At 44.9% G+C, this 21899-nt stretch overlaps 3 protein-coding genes across 3 annotated transcripts; 2 read left to right on the forward strand and 1 right to left on the reverse strand.

Annotated features, from left to right (window-relative positions):
• Positions 1-227: 227 nt before the first annotated feature.
• On the forward strand, positions 228-1091 carry LOC148294029 (U-box domain-containing protein 40-like). Its single transcript, XM_088254696.1, has one exon. The coding sequence runs from the start codon at positions 228-230 to the stop codon at positions 1089-1091; it is 864 nt and encodes a 287-aa protein (XP_088110822.1).
• Positions 1092-5482: 4391 nt separating this feature from the next.
• On the forward strand, positions 5483-11350 carry LOC148294030 (uncharacterized). Its single transcript, XM_088254697.1, has 2 exons — positions 5483-9202; positions 9275-11350. Exons 1-2 carry the CDS (start codon positions 5483-5485, stop codon positions 11348-11350), a joined length of 5796 nt encoding a protein of 1931 aa, XP_088110823.1.
• A 142-nt stretch (positions 11351-11492) lies between these two features.
• On the reverse strand, positions 11493-13063 carry LOC148294031 (uncharacterized). The gene is made up of 4 exons (XM_088254377.1): positions 12933-13063; positions 12680-12820; positions 12116-12597; positions 11493-12038 (listed from the first exon to the last, which is right to left on the reverse strand). The coding sequence occupies exons 1-4, from the start codon at positions 13045-13047 to the stop codon at positions 11604-11606; spliced, it is 1173 nt and encodes a 390-aa protein (XP_088110503.1). The 5' UTR covers positions 13048-13063; the 3' UTR covers positions 11493-11603.
• Between the last annotated feature and the right edge of the window lie 8836 nt (positions 13064-21899).

The following is a 21899-nucleotide window of genomic DNA, read 5'->3' on the forward strand; positions in this document are numbered from 1 at the left end:
TGAAAGTAGAGAGAGGTTTGTAAATAGAATAAACCCATGATTTTCACATTTATCACAAAATAAGAACTTTTAGAACATAGGGTTAATTACTGTAGACGTCTGTGAACTATGGCCCCAGTTGCAATTGGGTCCGCGAACTACTTTTTGTGGCAAAGACGTCCTTTAATTAGACAATCCGTTGCAATTGGGTCATGCCGTAACAGAATCCGTCGAGTTTGACCATGTGAATGGCACGTGCTCTTGTTGTGAGGGGTATATTGGAGTTTTCACATGCTCTGTGTCTTTCGTTCATATGCAAAGCTGAAGAAGAAGGGCTTCACTTACTTGTTTCAGAGATTCAAACAAACAATTCGCGCATGGAGTTTCAGGAGGCTATCATGAAGTTGATGATCCACAAAGCCAAAGAAAACGAATGGGCTTTCCAAACCCCCGACAGAGTGACAGAGATAAGCAGTCCCAGCCCCAGGCGCAAATGGAAGCTTTTCCACAGGTCCTCATCGGCCATTCCATCAAAAACTGCAAAGGCCCAAGCTCCAAAAGAGTTCATTTGCCCTGTCTCTAGTTCTCTAATGGCCGACCCAGTCATCGTCTCCTCAGGCCACACCTTCGAGGGTGCCTGCATCCAAGTCTGCAAAGCCCTCAACTTCACACCCACTCTCGTGGACTCTTCCCCCACCCGATTTCTCCTCTGTAATTTCCAACCTCGCTCTCAAATCCGTCATTCTCAACTGGTACCACAAGTCCTCCATAGACCCTCCCAAGCCCCTCGATTTCAGCTCTGCGATCTGCTCGTCCATGCGTTCATGGCGTCCCAGAACCAAACCCAGCCCCATAAGCTCGTAATTTTGGAGAACGAGTTGTTGATCCAAGGCGTCAACGAAACCCCTAAAGTGAATTTCAATCACGCCGCTACCGAGGTGACTCTGCCTCTGCCCTTCTCGACGCAGCCGAGTTGCTACTCTTCCCCTTCGTCTTCCTCCTCCGAAATTGAAACCCTAAACCCGGGCAACAACAATTCATCCTTCCGCTCCGTAGAAGACGATGAAATCTTGATCAAGCTCAGAAGCCCACACTTGAGGGGGGTGGGATAATGAGGGGGGAATGGGTTGTGAGAGAGAGGGAGAGATAGAGCGAAAGAAAGAGAGATGGACTTTTTTTTCTTTTTCTTTTTTCTGTTTTTTTCTTCATAGTCGAAATGACGTTTTTACCCCTCATTTTGACGGACAAATTGACAGAGTTGGACGGCATGACCTAATTGCAACTAATTGTCTAATTAAAGGATGTCTTTGCCACAAAAATTAGTTCACGGACCCAATTGCAACTGGGTGTTCGGTTCATTTTTACACATGATTTTTCATGTTATTCACCTATTATTTTGAGTTAGTTCTTGACATTTTATAGCTTTTTACTTCCTTTTTGTGTTTTCTTAGATTTTACCTTGGTTAGAATGAAAATGAGCTAAAAGTGCATTATTGGTTATAAATTCTGATTTTGTTCATTTTCGTAGGTCAACTTCTTGGCCTTGGATCAACATGCTCTGGTACTCGGATGAGGTGAAGATCTTCATGAAACTTGTTCCAATGGATGTTAACTACAACATATCCAAATTTGAGCTTCATTGGATAAGTATTGTATATCCAACCAATCCAGCATGTTACCACAGCTCTGGAAATCCGAAGTGCTCCAGCTTTTACTTCCATATTGTTATCTTGATTCTTCTTGTTACCATAACACTTGGTGACAAGAAATTACCTTGGTTAAGAGATATTTTCAGAGGCAAAGAGCATATTTTCAATGACAAAGCTTCATCATGGCAAGGGGACAAAGTTTGAAGCTTTAACAAAAGGTGGAGTTTTATATATTAAAAGTGAGCTGGAAATCATGGGCTAAAGGAAGATGAATGTGCAATCTGCAAAGCTGATGACAATTCCTTCATTCTACAATATAGAACGTGGGGGATTTGATTCATCCATTATTCTACACATTGAGAGCAGATTTTGGAGAGCTGGGAGCTAGGAAAAAGCCAAGGTGCAGCCAAGCAAAGTGGAGAAGAAAGCTTCCACCATTGATGACCTTGAAGCTTTCATCATTTTCTCAAAATCTGTAAACTCTTTCTAATTTTATTTTGAGTTTGTATTTGGAATAAGTATGAGCAACTAAACTCCATAGCTAGGGCTTAGGTTGAAGCCCTAAACATGATTACCTTATTGTTTTGATACTTGAGTGTAAGAATTTCTAGATATTGTTGATGAATTCCAATTCACCAAATTAATCTATCCTTGATGTGTGTTTTTCCTTGGTTGGCCATCTTTGAAAGCATGCTTCTTGAGATTGTTGGGATTATGTGTATCTTCATGTTTTCCTAAGCAATAAATGGATGGAGTAAGAACCATCCATGTGAATTGGTTTCTTGAATACCTAATGTAAACACCATGCTATTAGGGTTCTTGTGATGTTCATATTCTCTTTGAACTTAATGGGTTTTTCTTGTAATTGAATCAAAGTACTAAGCACACCTAGATTCGATTATAGGGAAGGCACAAGTATTGTAGCACTCGTACTGCACTTTACGTACATTAGAGAGAATCAATGCGTCTTGAGCCACTCGTACTGGTCTTGATTGCGAACATCTTCAACAACATGTTTAGAGTTCATCACTTGAGTATCCATGAACATTGGTAGAATTGTTTAGGGTGGATTCCGAAACCCTAGTGTTTGTTACATTTTAATTCTACATTTTGATTTTTCATCTCTGCCATTCTCATTCAATTTCAAAGTCCATTTTCCTTTCATGCAATAGAAATAGGTCACTTCAAACAAATCAAACCCCCCCCCCCCCAATGTGTTTGTGAGTTGCGTGTTTGACACGTTATGGGTCTTTGTTACTGAATTTTATTTGTTTCTGTAATTGTTTTCTGTGCTGAATCCAACCGTATAAAGAACGTGAATTTTGGACGTACGGTTGGAAAGTTATAGGCAAAACACTGGACAGAGGTCGAAACTGAAAAATAGAGAAATCGACTCTGTGCAAAAACGACCGGTCGCTTTTACCTGACGACCGGTCGCTTTTCACGTCAAAATTTGAGTTTCGACTCTGCCCAAAAACGACCGGTCGCTTTTACCTCACGACCGGTCGCTATACACTGTTCACAGGTGTTAAAGTGGTGATAAAATGGTGATAGAAAGTGCTGTTTGTGTTTTTCTTTAGTTTTCTTGTGTTGTTTCATTTCTTTTACCCTTCTTTACTCATTTCTAGTTTCCATTTTTCATTTGTGCATTTGTGGTGTGTTAAATAAGTGTTCTTTACGTACTCAAATTAGAACTTATAGGAAGCCGACAAGTTCTTCGTGGGATCGACCCCGTACTTACATAATCTATACTTCGATAGATTCGTGCACTTGCGGGTATTTTTAATTGGTTGTTTGCACATTAATTTGTGTCCTTTTAGGAATGCAACACTGGGGCCATAGTTCACGTACGTCTATAGTAATTAACCCTAGAACATATTACATAACCCACTCACCATGATGAGTATGAAATATTGCAAGACAAACACACACTCTTCATCTTGTTTCTTTTTCTTCCTTCTCTCTCTCTCTCTCTCTCTCTCTCTCTCACACACTACTTCATGGTAGAAATCTACCTTAACAGATCTGTATGATAAGATATGCATGATTGAAGTAAGGAAGCATGATACTTATAGGAGAGGATATGCATGCACCCAAATAATATTTATATATACAATATTTTAAATCACCAAAAAGATAAGATAGAAATGTAAAGGAATAATGTGACTCATCCCCTTTGGCTAATGATATCATAACACCACCACCAAAAGATAGAAAGATGAGGGAATAATGTGAGTCATCTACCTTTGGCCAATGATATCACAACACCACTTGTTACTAGCATGCAAGGTGGCATGGCAATGATGATTTGATTAAAACCAATTCTAAGTTCTCTACACATGGATAACAATAATGGTGTCATCTTTCAACTAAAGGGATAATCTCATGCTAGGCTTAAGATTATATAAATCTTCCTAATAAATATTTAAATAAAAAAAATTCATATTAATAAATAATTAATATGTAGTATGAATAATTATTATATATATATATATATATATATATATATTACAGGCTCTCACAGGCAGGCACCCAGCTTGCCCTGTGCATAGCACCGCCCTTGATCGTCGGTGTCCCTCAATACAATGTAGTAACTAGTAACCCCTAATCTCTCAACTTGTAGGCCCCTTCCTAGCTATAGTTCCTCCATGCATATAATCATGGGTTATATATCAAAATGGTCCCTGTGTTTTGTATGTTTGCTCAAGTTCGGCTCAGATAATGTTATTCGAGTTCAAGCTTAGGTCAACTCAAGGTTGAGTGAAGCTCGTAGAGCTGTGCTCAAACTCTGCTTGAATGATTTTTTCAAGCTCAGTCAGCTTGTTTTTGTATCGAGCTTGAGCTTATTATTAGCTTGGATCACCTTGTTTTAAAACGAGTTTAAACTTAATTTTGGCTTGAGTTATTGAAAATTGAAAAATAATGGACCAAGTACAAATAAACATAATAATATGATATGTCCAAATAGAAATGCACATTCCTGAAAGACAAAACGTCCATGTCTTCTTAGTATAATCATCATTGAGAGGTTAGACTTAAGGTTTCTAGTCTCGAATTGGTTAACCGCTTCGATTTTAGGTTTTAAGTTTAGACTTAAAATCAAAACTCTAAAAGACAATATTATACCCAAATGTAATCAATTCTGTCAATATATGAGATCAAAATTGAAAAAAAAAATAAAAGAATAAAAAAGAGGTATTCTCAATGTGTCATGCCCGTAAGAAAGATACCTAGAATTTATGTTTATTGTTTACACCATAATTAACCGAGCATGTCCAGCCTTAAAACAACTAGCACCAAGGCAGACTTGCCTTCTCCCCTGCCGAAGCAAGACACTCTTCCAAGATGCCAGACACCTGCCAAGGCTCCCGACTGCTGAAGGTCCCAATTGCTGAACCTAATCTCAAGGACACGTGTCGCCACCACAGCGCTTGGACATAGTCCCACATCGGAAATCTACACAAACCTCTCATTTTCACTTCCTTATAAGTAGGGAACAATACCCTGGTAAAGGGGGGGACTAAATTCTCACTCTTACTGTTACTCTGTCAAAATTACCACTTACAGCTGACTTAAGCATCGGAGAGCCTTCGGCCGGCACCACACCGGTGTCCGAAGCTTAACGACTGTTTCTTCCACTTTGTCTTTTGCAGGGTATCTAGATACTGAAGGTCCTAGCCACCTAAACTGCTGAAGACCAAGTCTTTACCTAAGTTGACCCTCTCCCAAAAAGAGCATCAACAGTTTGGCGCCGTCTGTGGGAACCGACTTCTGAATCCCAACTCCCTCTACCAGCCCAGCTGGCTCCTTCCCCTATCAGGCCCCGTCGCCTCTTCCACACCCCACACTCCACTATGGTGAGCGAGGCTAGCCATGCTACCCAGCGCCCCACACCCCGTGGGGATTCCTCCCGAAAGAAACCTTCGGCAGAGGGGGATCTCCAGGCAGAGGTGGAACGCCTCCGCGCTAGTGTAGTCAAGATGTCAGAAAACTACGAACATCTTCGCACTAAGAATGTTGAGCTGGAGCACGATTGCCGAGCCCTAAAGCGCAATGTGGAGAACACTCGCCATCGATTTATCCAGCAAGACCTCACCCAGGATGTCGAGCACACCCTGCCGAACCAACATGCCATCTCCCGTCATAGCGCCCCCATCCAGTCGAGGCCTGACAAAGGCAAAGGCCATCTTCATCCGGAGATGACCAAGTCGCGACCCCTCCACATCTCCCCACCAAGAGATCGGCCCCATAGCCCAACCAAAATCTACAAAGATTGCCGGGACCGTATCTCAGAGAAGCGGAAGAAGCCTATCCCCATCAATGTCGACCTCAGTGACCCAAGGGTGACGCACCTCGGTCCCCTACCAAAGCCAACCCGCGTGCTTACCCAAGAAGGAGTGGGGGACTCGGACGACTGGGAACCTCGCAACCCCGAAGACTGGGAGACCTACCATTCCGAAGACTTCGAACAATGGGAGGATTACCCTCCCCAACCCACCCAACACTTCAGGTCTTCGGCACCCAATGCTCTTCCGCATGCTGACCCAGCCATGCGCCTTCTCTTTGAGAAGGTCCGGCGCCTGGAGAGTGAGCAACACCGCAGCCACCAGCCTCTCTGGGCTAAACCTCGCCCTGGGCCCTTTACCGAACGCATCCTCAATTATCATCAAGAGAAGGACATTCAGCCACTCCGTATTGCCTCTTACGCAGGCACAGAGGACCCCCTTACCCATATCCATTCCTTCCAGTCCGCCCTCGGATGCAAGGGCCTTAGTGATGAGGGCATGTGTCTCCTTTTCCCTTCCACCCTCAGTGGCGCAGCTCTGAATTGGTTTTACCGGCTGAACCCCCGCACTATCAACTCCTTCGACAGTCTGAAGCAGACCTTCCTGGACCATTTCATGATCCAGACCGATCGCCTCTACTCCGCTGACGATCTGTACATGCTTCGGCAGGGTGAGGACGAACCCCTTCGGGAGTATGCTGCCCGCTTCAGCCACGAGTACTCTCGTTGCCCAGACACCGACGATCGAGCTGCATTCGGCGCTTTCAAAAGTGGCCTTAGAGAATCCAACTTCCGCTACCTAGTCCACAGCAACCCATGGAACACATATGCGGAGCTGATGAAGCAAGCAGCTATTCACGCCAAGGCCGAGTACTTTAACACCAAACGTGGCCCAGCCAACCAGTCGAGGAGCACCTTCGGTAATTCCCCATCTGCTTCAGCACCCACCCCGGCCAAACCTCACCATTCAGCTCCCGTTCCTGACCACCAGGGTACCCAGTACCCTAAGAGGAAAGACAGCCACCAGCATACCTTCAACAATGAGAAGCGTAGCAGACACGACAACCGCCATCAGCCCCGCGGAGGCCACCCTCCCAGGCCAAGTGGTCGTGCCCCACTCCCTTTTGAGCCGAAGCCCAGGTTCGAGGTATTCACCACGTTGAACACTACTTATGAGAATGTTCTGGTCCAGGAAGCCCCCATTATACCCAAACCTCCCCCTCGGAGACTGCCCAACAAGCCTATGCCGAACACAGGCGTCTTCTGCCGATTCCACCAGTTCACTGGCCATGATACCGAATCTTGTATCACATTACGCAACATCATTGAAGGCCTCATCCGGGAAGGGAAGCTAGACAAGTACGTGCACAACCACCCAGCCCCACCTAACCCACACCAACGACAGATCAACATGATCTCTACCATTAGTGGTGGCCCTACATTGGCTGGAACCTCCAATAACTCCATCAAACATTATGTCCGCTCCACCTATGCGCACCAGGTCTTCAGCACCGAGCAGGGACGCTTGCCGAAGACCCATAAATTAGGCTGGGCCCCCATTACCTTTAGCGAGGAAGAGGAGCGTGGTGTCATTTTCCCTCATGACGACCCACTCATCATCCGGGTGGACATCTCTAACTTCGATGTTGGGCGTATCCTGGTGGACACTGGCAGCTCGGTCAGTGTGATGTTTGCTGAAGCTTTCAATGAACTCCAAGTCCCTACTCACTTGCTGGACCGTAGCATCACACCTCTGGTGAGCTTCTCTGGCGATGTTGTCCAGCCTATTGGGAGCATCCACCTCCCTATCTCCATTGGTTCAGCACCCCAGCGAGCAACGATCACCACTCCCTTCCTCATCGTCGACTGCCCCACGGCATACAACGTCATCCTTGGACGCCCAGCCTTAGCAAAAATGAAGGTATTCGTCTCCACTCATATGTTACTACTAAAGTTCCCCACCCCCCATGGCACAGGCATGGTGCGCGGCGACCAACTTGGCGCCCGAAGCTGCTATGCCTCAGCAGTGAAGTCCACCAACCACCAACATAGGGGTGAGGCCCTAGCAGTAACCAAGGCCCCAGCCCCTCCTCGAGCTGGCACTGAACGACCTGAAGACCCCAGGGAGGAATCTGTCACCCAGCTGGCCGAACCTGTGGAAGACCTTGAGCTGGTTACTCTCCATGACAACATCCCAGACCGGCAAGTTCGAATCGGCACCTCCCTCTCACCAGAGCTTCGCTCTGACCTTGTCGCCTTCCTCCGCCTCAACTCTGAGGTCTTCGCCTGGTCTTACAATGACATGCCTGGCATATCACCAGACGTTATATCCCATCGGCTGAGCATTAATCCCGCAGTCCGACCCGTTCGGCAGAAGCGTCGGGCCTACGACCCAGAGAGATACGAGGCCATGAAGGCGGAGGTGGACAAGTTGAGCAGCATCGGCTTTATCAAAGAAGTAGACTACCCCACTTGGCTAGCTAACGTGGTCATGGTTAGGAAGCCAAAGAAAGGCTGGCGCATGTGTGTAGACTACACCAACCTCAATCGGGCATGTCCGAAGGATAGCTTCCCTCTACCTAGGATTGACCAACTCGTGGACGCCACAGCAGGCCATGCCCTTCTTAGCTTCATGGACGCCTACTCCGGGTACAACCAAATCTTCATGCACCCTGACGACCAGGCCCACACCTCCTTCATTACAGATCGCGGCCTCTATTGTTATAAGGTAATGCCATTCGGCCTCAAGAACGCTGGTGCCACTTATCAGCGCCTAGTGAACAGCCTCTTCGCCCCATTGATCGGCAACACCATGGAGGTCTATGTCGATGATATGCTAGTCAAGAGCCGTACCGCTGATCAGCATATCCCTAACCTATCTGCCATGTTTGCCATCCTGAAGCAATATAGGATGAGACTCAATCCCACCAAATGCGCCTTTGGCGTGGCTTCGGGCAAATTCCTTGGCTTCATGATCAGCCAGCGGGGCATTGAGGCCAATCTAGAGAAGATCCAAGCTATCTTGGACATGAAGGTACCGACGACAGTCAAAGACATCCAGAGCCTTACCGGGCGCGTCGCAGCACTCACCAGGTTTATCTCCAAGGCTACTGATCGATGCGCCCCCTTCTTCAAAGCTCTTAAGGGCACTAAGCGTCACATCACCTGGACCCCAGAGTGTGACAAAGCTTTCAACGAGCTCAAGGAATACATGAGTCGGGCCCCTTTGTTATCAACCCCTGAACCCGGAGACATCCTCACGATTTACCTATCCATCTCAGCTACAGCGGTTAGCTCTGTACTCATCAGACCACATGAAGGTACTGAGCATCCAGTGCATTACGTTAGCAAGGCATTATAGGATGCTGAGGTTCGGTACCCAGACATCGAGAAGCTGGCGTTTTCCTTAGTAGTATCCGCCAGACGCCTGAGACCTTATTTCCAGGCACATACCATTCATGTCCTAACCAACCAACCACTCAGACAAGTACTGCAGAAACCAGAGACTTCCGGTAGGCTAGTCAAGTGGGCCATCGAGCTTGGCGAATTCGATATCCACTACAAGCCTCGCCCAGCTACCAAGGGTCAGGCGGTCGCCGACTTCATCTCTGAGCTCACAGAACCCCGGGCATTGGTCACCCCCCAGGTCATACCTGCAGGGCCCACTCCTCCATCGAATCTGGTTCACGTCGCCAGCCATGGCACCCTCGACCTTACTCAGCCCTCGTGGACATTGTACGTGGATGGCTCCTCCAATGCCCATGGTTGTGGAGCTGGCCTTGTTCTCATCTCCCCAGATAAGGTTGTCCTTGAGTATGCCCTCCGCTTTCAATTCCACGCTTCCAACAACGCGGCCGAGTATGAAGCACTCCTAGCTGGCCTTCGGCTAGCCAAGGAGATGGGCGCTAAACAAATCCAAATATTCAGTGACTCCAAGCTCGTTGTTCACCAAGTCAACCAGGACTTCACTGCCAAAGACATCTCTATGACTGCATACCTTCAACATAGTCGCCACATGTTGACTACTTTTGACGCTTATCTCATCAGCCAGGTACCACGATCGGAGAACAGCCATGCTGATGCTTTGGCTAGGCTAGCCTCGGCCTTAGACCAGGGCAGCGGCCGAAACATTCACATCGAGTTCCTGGACCGCCCTAGCACACAAACCCCACTCATCTGTACCATTGATCACAGCCCTACTTGGATGGACCCCATCCTTCAATTCTTGCAAAACCAGACACTACCTACTGATCCTGCTGAAGCACGACGTGTTCGTTATCGCTCTGCTCGATACCTGATCATCAATGGCTCTCTATATAAGCGTGGTTTCAGTCTTCCTTACCTTCGATGTCTTACCCCAGAGGAAGGCAACTACGTCCTTCGGGAGATCCATGAGGGCATCTGCGGCAATCATTCAGGCGCTCGTTCACTAGCACACAAGGCCATTCGGCAAGGATACTTCTGGCCTTCAGTTCACACTGATGCCCAGGCCTTCACCCAGAAGTGCGACAAATGCCAGCGATTTGCCAACATACCACAACTCGCAGCTGAGCCATTAACCCCCATGGTCAGTCCCTGGCCATTTGCCCAATGGGGACTTGACCTCATTGGACCTATGCCTGAGGGCAAGGGCCAGGTCAAGCACGCAGTTGTTGCCATAGATTACTTCACCAAGTGGGTTGAAGCTGAAGCCTTAGCTACCATAACTGCAGCTCGCATCGAAACGTTCGTTTGGCAGAACATCGTATGTCGCTTCGGCATCCCCCACACCATCGTCACAGACAATGGCCGGCAATTTGACAACGCAAAGTTCAAGCAATTTTGTTCCAACCTCAAGATACGTCTTTGCTTCGCTTCCCCAGCCCATCCTCAGTCCAATGGCCAGGTCGAAGCTGTGAACAAAATCATCAAGAAAACCCTGAAGACCAAGCTTGACAAAGCCAAAGGGTCCTGGCCAGAGTTACTCCCAGAGGTCCTCTGGTCCTACCGCACCACCTTCCGTACCTCCACAGGAGAAACACCTTTCTCTCTGTCCTTTGGTACCGAAGCCGTGGCCCCAGTGGAAATTGGCCAGCCCACATACCGAACCTCCACTTATGATGCCGAAACCAATGACGAGCAGTTAGCACTAAACCTCGACTTCATTGATGAGCTTCGTGACCAATCCAACATGCGCAACGTCGCATACAAACAGCGCATCGCCAAGTACTACGACTCCCGGGTCAAACCCCGTGCATTCAAGGCAGGGGATTGGGTCATACGCAAGGTTTCCTTGGCTACCAAGAACCCTACTGAAGGTACCCTGGGCCCCACATGGGAAGGCCCTTATGAGATTACAAAAATTTGCCGACCCGGCACTTATCAGCTTCGCGATCCCAAGGGCAAGACCTTGCCTCATCCTTGGAATGCTGACCACCTCAAGTACTACTATAAGTAAACACACCTCGACCCTAGGACAACATGTTTTACTGATATTTATCTCTTGTACCTTTTGCCTTACGATATTTATCTAATATAATGCCTGACCTTGGCTAATTCTTACCAATCACATGATTACCATTTTTGCTAAGTACAACCGATATCAAAAGACAACAAGTAATATCATAGCAAATCAACATACACGTGCCCCAAGCAAGGCAAATTGTTCATACATAGCAAATACAAACGAAAGGAAGACGACGCCTTCAAGTCTAGGCAGAAGCGGCATCCGCAGGGCCTAGCTCCGACTCCGGCACAGCGGTAGTGTCATCAGCAGTAGGACTAGATGTTGGAGACTGGCCACTGGTATCAAATTTGATCTCAACCGAAGGGTTGAACCTCGCCAATCTCTTCTCCCAGCGAAGCTGCTCATCCACCAACCGGTCCATGATGTAGCTCCTCAGCTCCTCAGACGACCAGAACTCCTCGGCCGCTTCGGCTCGGGCAGCAGCTACCTCTTCAGCCTTCGACCGCTTCAGCTCTTCCACCTCTTTGGCCAACTCCGCCTTCTGCAACAGCAGGGTATTCCTTTCTCGGATAGCCTCCTGTGCCTCCGCCATCTTGCTCTTGGCCAGCTCATCACGCTTTTTCAACCTCTGAATCTCCTTATCTGCCTTAGCCATGTTAACATACATCTCGCCAAAGGCCTACAACACAAAGCATCATTAGTCAAAAAAAAAAAAAACTAGAAAGATAAGCACAAATTCATAAACAGCTCACTCACATAAGCAGACGTGAGAATCGTCTTCTGGGCCCGATCTGCAAAGTTAGAAGCTTGCGTCTTGGCCAAAGCCTCAGGGTCACTCTTCACGCCCTCCAGGAAGACGTTCACCAGAGGTATCTCCTGACGATGCATGGCTAGGTTCGCCTCTTTCTTCTGCCGACGCATCTTGAAAAAGTCCACCTTCTCCACCCCTTCAGCAAACACATCATCAATACCGAAGGGCAACTTCGGTGGCGCCTGCAGGTTATAAGAAGGCATCCTAGGCTCCGTCCCCATCACACTCCGGTGAGCTTCCTCCAATGCCTTCCTCCTCCCCAGCACGTCGGCAATTAGCCCCTCATCATCACCCCTGGACCGCTTCCCAGTCGCCGGCTGGCTCCCCCCCTTCTCCGCTGTCTTGGCCCGAGACTCTCTCAGCCGCTTCTGCATCTCGGCCTCATCAATATCCACAACCTTCGTACTGCCCTTTACAATACCTGCCACTGCACATCAAAAACTAAGATGACCTAAGTACCTATAAAAAGGAATCAGAAGACAAACAACCAAAGTAACCTAGATACTTACTTCCTTGCAGAAGTCCGGACTCAAGCAAATTCTTCTGGGTGACCAAGTTTCGGCACTCACGCTCGGTCTCTGACAACAGCGACCTCACCTTCTCAACCTCGTCTTCTTGCTCCTTGGAGATAGACCCCCACTTCACCGAACCTGCAGCAAATGTTACACACTACTCAGCCATTTACACTTGCACAAGCAACAATGGAGAATCAAGAGAAACACAACAAAACAACACTCAGTCTTAAGGGATGGGGCCAAGAACCTATAGACTGGAAGTGGGTAGGAATATGTTTGGCAATGACCTTCCCTGGCGGACACTCCCAGCCACCATAAGCCAAACACCACTTGTTCCTCCAGGTCTTCTGAGTAGTAGGCATATGACTGATAAAATAACCCCTCTCCTTCGCCTTTCGACAATTAGCTTGTACCCAGCCAAAACTTCCCTGTTGCTTCGAAATTGAGTATAAATACATGAACTGCTCAAAGGTTGGCTCATCCAACCCAACCAACCACCAGGCAATGTAAAACCCGTGAAGAAGAATCCAAAAGTTAGGATTATATTGACCCGGCGCATACCCCAGCTTAGCCAACATCATCTGGACCCAAGGATGAAACGGCAGTCTGAAACCATGCTGGTACATACCTGTAAAAACCAACACCGAGCCATCTGAAGGATATCTAACCACATCAGCTGCACTGGGTAATCTCAAGCCTACGTAGGGTGGAACACAATAATCCGCCCGAAGCTCGGCCAACTTCACTTCGGTAAGAAAATTCCGCTTCGCCAATGGGACACCAACCCGTATATCCACTCCCTCTGACGCTGAAGCCAAAGCTACGCCTACAGACCCAGATGGAGATGCCTGATTACTCGAGCCCACCTCGGTTGTATGAGCACAGGCTAAGGCCCGGTCAAATACGGCCTCTAACTCCTCGTAATTTCTCTGCATCCTATTATATGAAGACAACCCAGAGCTAACGGATGGCTCAACCCTATCACCCTCATATACTACCATCCTACTCTCTATAGCGCCGTCTACAACACCCTGTCTGGGAGCTCTCACGTTCTGAACAAACATAAAGGCTTGGCTCTGACTGGGAACTCTCACTTTCGGTATCTTCCCCGCCAAAGGCAAAGGGGTCATGACTTTCTCTATCAGAACTCTCAGACATCTAAAATTCGCAGAAACAATAAAAGGAACTAATGCACATGCAAAAATGATCGAAGCATACATTCAACAAGTTCATGTCAATGTTCAGGATGATTCATCAAGTTCATACTCATACTCAAGGTGTTTATCCTAGTCTTCAACATGTTCGTACAAAAAGGACGATTCAATTTGAAAGTTCAAGGCAAAGGAGGTCTAACCTTGTTTGCACCACCACGGAAAGCCAGTCGGAAATCTTTCTGATCAATGCTCTACCACCAAGTCTCTAGCCGGAAATCACCTTTTCTCCTCCCCACTTTCTCAAAATTTTCCTCAAGTATGAGACATTCTCCACTCCAAGCTCCTATTTATAGATCCTCAACGGTACCAACGCCTTGGGTCACGGAAAAACCCTAGCACCCTTTCATCTTCCCTCCCAAATCTCTTGTACCTACACATTTTGAAATTCAAATTCGAATTCATCAACAAAAAAAAAAAAACAAAAAAAAAAAAACAATTTGCACCTGCCGAACGGTAGGCAACGTGCAGAAGCAATTTGGGAAGTGAGGGAGCACTTGGCTGACCCAGCCATCACAAAAAACAAAAATAAAAATAAAAAAATAAAAAAAAAAATAATAATAATAATAAAAATTGAACCTGCCGAACGGTAGGTGACATGCAGAACCAATTTGGAAGTGGTCACTTGCCTAGCACTTGGCTGACCTAGCCCTCAAAAAAAAAAAAAAAAAAAAAAATTTTGCACCTGCCGAACGGTAGGCAACGTGCAGAAGCAATTTGGGAAGTGAGGGAGCACTTGGCTGACCCAGCCATCACAAAAAAAAAAAAAAAAAAAAAAAAAAAAAATATTGAACCTACCGAACGGTAGGTGACATGCAGAACCAATTTGGAAGTGCTCACTTGCCTAGCACTTGACTGACCTAACCCTCAAAAAAAAAAAAGAGTTTTTGAACCTGCCGAAGGTGTCATGCAGAATCAACTTGAGGAGGACTTGGCTCCTTGGCTCCAGCCAAACCACCAAAAAAAAAACAAAAAACAAAAAAAAAAAAAAAAATTTGAACCTGCCGAACGGTAGGTGACATGCAGAACCAATTTGGAAGTGCTCACTTGCCTAGCACTTGGCTGACCTAACCCTCAAAAAAAAAAAAAAAAAAAAAAAAGAGTTTTTGAACCTGCCGAAGGTGTCATGCAGAATCAACTTGAGGAGGACTTGGCTCCTTGGCTCCAGCCAAACCACCAAAAAAAAAAAAAAAAAAAAATATTGAACCTACCGAACGGTAGGTGACATGCAGAATCAATTTGGAAGGAAAGGGTCACTTGGCTCCAAAAAAAAAAAAAAAAAAAAAAAAAAAAAAGGAACTAACCTTGTTTAAACCACCACGGAGTAAACCACCTTTTCTCCTCCTCACTTCCTTTTCCTCAAAGCTCAAGTGTGAGTCCTTTTCCAGTCCAAACTCTTATTTATAGATCCTCAAAAGGTACCAGCCTTGGGCCATGAGAGTACCCTAGCACCTTTTTCATTTTCCCTCCCAAATCTCCTACACAGTTTGAACTTCCAAAAAAAAAAAAAAAAAAAAAAAAAAAGCCTGCCGAACGGTAGGTAGCATGCAGAAGCAATTTGAGGGGTGATTGTTGGCTGACCTAGCCACAAAAAAAAAAAAAATAAGCCAAAACATCTAGGCCATACTTTTGAAGCTTGACGCAACTTCTGGGTTGCCAACTTGGGGGACTAGGGAATGCCCTACGACTCATACTAACCTAGGAATGCTCGGTCATAATTATGCAAAAAACTTACAAGTTCCCAACCCAGAAGCTACTTCTTGACCGCGAACTTGGGGGACTACTGTTTACACCATAATTAACCGAGCATGTCCAGCCTTAAAACAACTAGCACCAAGGCAGACTTGCCTTCTCCCCTGCCGAAGGAAGACACTCTTCCAAGATGCCAGACACCTGCCAAGGCTCCCGACTGCTGAAGGTCCCAATTGCTGAACCTAATCTCAAGGACACGTGTCGCCACCACAGCGCTTGGACATAGTCCCACATCGGAAATCTACACAAACCTCTCATTTTCACTTCCTTATAAGTAGGGAACAATACCCTGGTAAAGGGGGGGACTAAATTCTCACTCTTACTGTTACTCTGTCAAAATTACCACTTACAGCTGACTTAAGCATCGGAGAGCCTTCGGCCGGCACCACACCGGTGTCCGAAGCTTAACGACTGTTTCTTCCACTTTGTCTTTTGCAGGGTATCTAGATACTGAAGGTCCTAGCCACCTAAACTGCTGAAGACCCAAGTCTTTACCTAAGTTGACCCTCTCCCAAAAAGAGCATCAACATTTATCAATATTGCATCATCAAAGTAGGAAGGATGGCAAAGCGAAATGATAGATGGGATAAATTAAATGGATATAATAAAAGGAGATCAGAATTCAGAATGATACAAGTTAATTATCCCCTTTGACCAAAGAAAAAGAAAAGAAAAGTTAATTATCCCCCTTGCATGATGAAGTTCATTTCCTAATAACTGAGTAAATGGGTGCGAAAGGGTTACCAAAGAAGACGGGCTCTGCTTTGAATTCTTGTATGCTGCCAAAATCGCCCAAGTGCAAACGGGCCTAGAAGTTTTTTCATAGCCAGATTAATACAACCCGAGACTTAAGCTTCACACAAGTTAAATAACTAAATAAACAAGCTTCCAGCTTGCCCTGTGCATAGCACCGCCCTTGATCGCCGGTGCCCCTCAATACAATGTAGTAACTAGTAACCCCTAATCTCTCAACTTGTAGGCCCCTTCCTATCTATAGTTCCTCCATGCATATAATCTTGGGTTATATATCAAAATGGTCCCTGTGTTTTGTATGTTTGCTCAAGTTCGGTTCGGATAATATTATCTGAGTTCAAGCTCAGGTTAGCTCAAGGTTGAGTGAAGCTCGTAGAGCTATGCTCAAACTCAACTTGAATGATTTTTTCAAGCTCGAATTGGCTTGTTGTTGTATCGAGTTTGAGCTTATTATTGGCTTGGATCACCTTGTTTTAAAACGAGTTTAAACTTAATTTTGGCTTGAGTTATTGAAAATTGAAAAATAATGGAACAAATACAAATAAACATAATAATATGATATGTCCAAATAGAAATGCACATTCCTGAAAGACAAAACGTCCATGTCTTAGTATAGTCATCATTGAGAGGTTAGACTTAAGGTTTCTCTATAGTCTCGAATTGGTTAACCGCTTCAATTTTAGGTTTTAAGTTTAGACTTAAAATCAAAACTCTAAAAGACAATATTATACCAAATGTAGTCAATTCTGTCAATATATGAGATCAAAATTGAATAAAAAATGAGGTATTCTCAATGTTTCATGCCCGTAAGAAAGATACCTAGAATTTATGTTTATCAATATTGCATCATCAAAGTAGGAAGGATGGCAAAGCGAAATGATAGATGGGATAAATTAAATGGATATAATAAAAGGAGATCAGAATTCAGAATGATACAAGTTAATTATCCCCCTTTGACCAAAGAAAAAAAGAAAAGTGAATTATCTCCCTGGCATGATGAAGTTAATTTCCACTAGAATTGGGCCTAGAAGTTTTTTAATAGCCAGATGAAGGGCCTACTATGTACTAAAATTCCTTATACTAGAATTGGGCCTAAGGATATGGGAAAGGAGGGTGGAGGAAGAAATTGGTGTATGATGGCTCTGCAAATTGCTTTCTTTAAATTTGGCATTGGCAAGGCGACTGCAGATCAATCTCTGTAATTTTATGAGCCATTTAAATTACTTATACATTAGTGTTTATTGTTATGCATTTTATATTTTTATCATTGGATAAAGAGATTAATAAAAAATAATAATTAAATGTAGTGTTAAAAGGGCCAAATTATTCATGACTGCTGCTATACTAACTAAATACGTTTTTTTTTAATCAAATTTTTAAACACCTAAATGATATGATAGTAAAAAAAAAAAAATTAATCAAAGAGAAATATTTCATTAATTTCGCTGCAAAGACACATGAGTTACAATTAGAAAACTAGAAAGCAGAGGTGCAACAACTAAAGTGCCCTTGTTCAAACCTTGCCATAAAAAAACCCCCAAAGAAGGAAAATCCGATCAAGGAAAGAGAGTAACACCACACCTCAAGTAACCCATGCTCAAGAGCCCCTTTCCCTATCACCCGCCAGCATTGGCAATGGCAGTAACCAACTTGGTTGGTGAAGTTCCCAGAAAAACCGACCATGCTCGCGTAAGCCATATTGAGCCGAAGACTGAGCAGCTCTATTCCCCGCCTTGGTTGGAAAATCACATCAATACAGTATTTGATTTATACATTGAGCTCCGTATATAATTAGTAAATATGTCTGTTTATCTATACTTCATCATTAGACGAAATAGGTTATTTTTCAGCTAGTATAACCTCTAGTCGTTCATTATGGGCAATAGATCGCCATTTTCTAGAGACTAAGATACGACACTTTGCTTTTGACCCAGACACAAAGAATTGGACGTATCTACAAAAGTACTTGGCACAATTTTATTATATTTATATGGTTGGATTCCGAACGAAAAAACAATGAATTGAACGCGGGCCAAAATACAAAAACAGCAGCGGGCAAGAACATAATTTGAAAAAAAGTTAGAAGATTGCTGCACACACTATGAAAACAAAGAACTCAATCACCCACAACTTAAAACAAACATTGTCCTCAATGTTTAAAATAAAGAAAACTAAGTCATGAAAAATCAATTAAAGAGAGAGAGGGTGTGAGAACTTCCCGGGTTTGTGTAGGTGTATGGATGAGCAAAGCATAGAATATGTCGAAGTGAGAGAGGATAGACAACGCAACGAACTCAAACATCCACAGTTCACCTATGGTATTTAGGTTATATATCAACATATAGAAACTCATTATCAATGAAAAATCAATTAAAGAGAGAGAGGGTTGTTCGGTTCATTTTTGTCAAATTAGGAAGAAATATTGAAGGTTGAGTAGAGATAATGGAGAGTGTAGAGAAATTTGGAAGCTATGCATATTTTCTGATTTCAACTTATGTTCATTCTATTACACATCAAAACATATATACATGTAATAACCCTAAAACATTCCATGAAACATTCCCTAAGACATTCCATGAAACATTCCCTAAGACAAGGATTACATTGCTCAAGAAAAGTATTCCCTAAAACAAGGAATGAGACAAGTGCCATGAGACAAGGGTTGTCTTGTGTTTCATGTCTTTGTGTTTCACAAGGTGACACTCACACAAGATGCCAATATTGCTAACACTCCCCCTCAAGTTGGTGCATAGATATCACCAATGCCCAACTTGATCAGTGAGTTGTGGAATACTCTGCTAGAAACTGCTTTTGTCAAAATATCGGCCAGTTGGTCTTCGGACTTGACAAACGGAAGCTGAATTTCTTTATTGTCAAGTTTTTCTTTAATGAAGTGTCGATCCACTTCAACATGTTTAGTACGATCATGTTGGACTGGATTGTGTGCAATGGATATTGAAGCCTTGTTATCACACTGTAGATGCATTCCCACTGTAGGTGCATATCCAATCTCTGTAAGCAATTTCTTTAACCAAAGGAGTTCGCAAATTCCTTTGGTCATTCCTCTGAATTCGGCCTCTGCACTAGACAAAGCAACAACATTCTGTTTCTTGCTTCTCCAAGTAACCAAGTTACCACCAACAAATGTGAAGTACCCTGAAGTTGATCGTCGATCAGTGATATTCCCTGCCCAATCTGCATCTGTATAGCCACTGATATTCAGATTACTATTTTTAGAGAACATAAGTCCTTTACCCGGTGCGGACTTCAAATATTTAAGAATTCTAAGAACCGCATCCATATGATCTTCACTTGGACAATGCATAAACTGACTAGCAACACTTACAGCATACGCAATGTCGGGTCGGGTATGGGATAAGTAGATCAGTCGTCCCACCAATCTTTGATATCTTTCTTTGTTAGTGGGTACTTGATTGGGATATTCCCCAAGGCGGTGATTCTGAACGATTGGAGTGTCCACAGGTTTGCAATCTAACATTCCCGTTTCTGCCAATAAATCTAGAACATACTTCCTTTGTGAGAGAAAAATGCCTTGCTTTGATCGAGCAACTTCAATGCCCAAGAAGTACTTGAGTCCACCAAGATTTTTCATTTCAAACTCCTTTGCTAAACATTGTTGGAGTTGAGAAATTTCCTGCTTATCATTCCCAGTAATAATCATATCATCGACATAAATGATAAGAGCTGTTACCTTTCCTCCCTTGTGTTTTAAGAACAGAGTATGGTCAGAATTACTCTGCTTAAAACCATAGGTCTTCATTGCCAAGGTGAAACGCCCAAACCATGCCCGGGGAGACTGCTTCAATCCATATAATGCCTTTCGTAATCTGCACACCACATTAGCAGGAATAGATGTAACATATCCTGGTGGGATATCCATGTAGACTTCTTCTGTGAGTTCTCCATGGAGAAAGGCATTCTTCACATCAAATTGGTGGAGAGGCCAATCAAGATTTGCTGCAAGGGACAATAGCACTCGAACAGTGTTAAGTTTTGCAACCGGGGCAAAGGTTTCTTCATAGTCAATACCATATGTTTGCGTGTATCCCTTTGCCACAAGTCGTGCTTTGTAACGTTCAATTGACCCATCAGCATTGTATTTCGAGGTGTAAACCCATCTGCATCCGACAGTCCTTTTTCCTCGAGGTAAATTCTCCAGTGTCCATGTGTGATTTTTCTCCAGAGCATGCATCTCTTCCTTCATTGCGTGAACCCATTTAGGATCCTTCAATGCCTCACTCACTTTGGTTGGAATATGAATTGCAGATAACTGGTGTACAAAGCCTTGGAGGGGTGCAGATAATTTTTCCGCAGAAACATAGTTTGCAATTGGATACTTCGATGCTTTGCCATTCTCCGGTGAATACCGAATTGGTGGTTTTCCACGGTTCTGTCTATTGGGTAATTGATATCTAACAGTTTCATCAACTAAAACAGTAGATGTAGTAGAATCACGTACCTCAGGAGTATTCTCAGGAGATTGATCAGCTGGTACTGAGATGTGAGGGGGGTCTTCGTCATCATCGTCGGCAAAGTATGAAAAAATATTGTGCTCTCTGCTGTGGAGCGACCGGTCGCTGGTCTCCAGGCGACCGGTCGTTTCTGGACAGATTCGATGCTCAACTTCAGTGTTTGGAAGCGACCGGTCGCTGGGCTCCTGGCCACCGGTCGTTTCTGGACAGAGTCGATGCCCAGCTTCAGTGTGTGGGAGCGACCGGTTGCTGGGCTCCTGGCGACCGGTCGTATTTGGGCAGGTTCGAATTTCAGCTTCAGGACTGTCTGGCGACCGGTCGTTGGGCTCCTGGCGACCGGTCGTTTTTGGGCAGGTTCGAATTTCAGCTTCAGGACTGTCTGGCGACCGGTCGCTAGACTCCTGGCGACTGGTCGCTTTTGGGCAGGTTACATTTTCTTCTGGACTTTTGGAATCCGTTTTGCTCCAATCTTCAAGTTCTTGAATTTCCAGGGCCTCCTTGCCCAGTGGTTCTCTTTGTATGTCTCTATGAGGCGGAGAGTTGGTCATCGGATCATGAAAAAACATTTCCGACTCCATAAAAGTGACATCCAAAGTGACATATGTACGACGACTGGAGGGGTGATAGCATCGATATCCCTTCTGATGGGCAGCATAGCCTACAAAAACACATCTGATAGCACATGGATCAAGCTTGCCACGTTGATTCTTATGGAGGTGTACGAATGCCACACAACCAAAGACTCGGGGCGGAAGCATCTGAACAGAGGGCAAGGGCCCATGTTGGGCAAGTGCTTGTAATGGAGTCCGGAAGTCTAAAACTTTGGAAGGCATTCGGTTGATGAGGTAGACCGCAGTGACTATAGCATCATCCCAATGGTGGCGAGGAACATGAGCTCCAATCAAAAGAGCTCGTGCTGTTTCAAGGAGGTGTCGATTTTTTCGTTCCGCAACACCATTCTGTTGAGGAGTTTGAGGACAAGTGGTCTCATGGATGATGCCATGC

Source organism: Prunus avium, chromosome 6 (genome assembly GCF_965620075.1).
Source record: "Prunus avium chromosome 6, drPruAviu1.hap1.1, whole genome shotgun sequence".
Lineage (NCBI taxonomy): Eukaryota > Viridiplantae > Streptophyta > Magnoliopsida > Rosales > Rosaceae > Prunus > Prunus avium.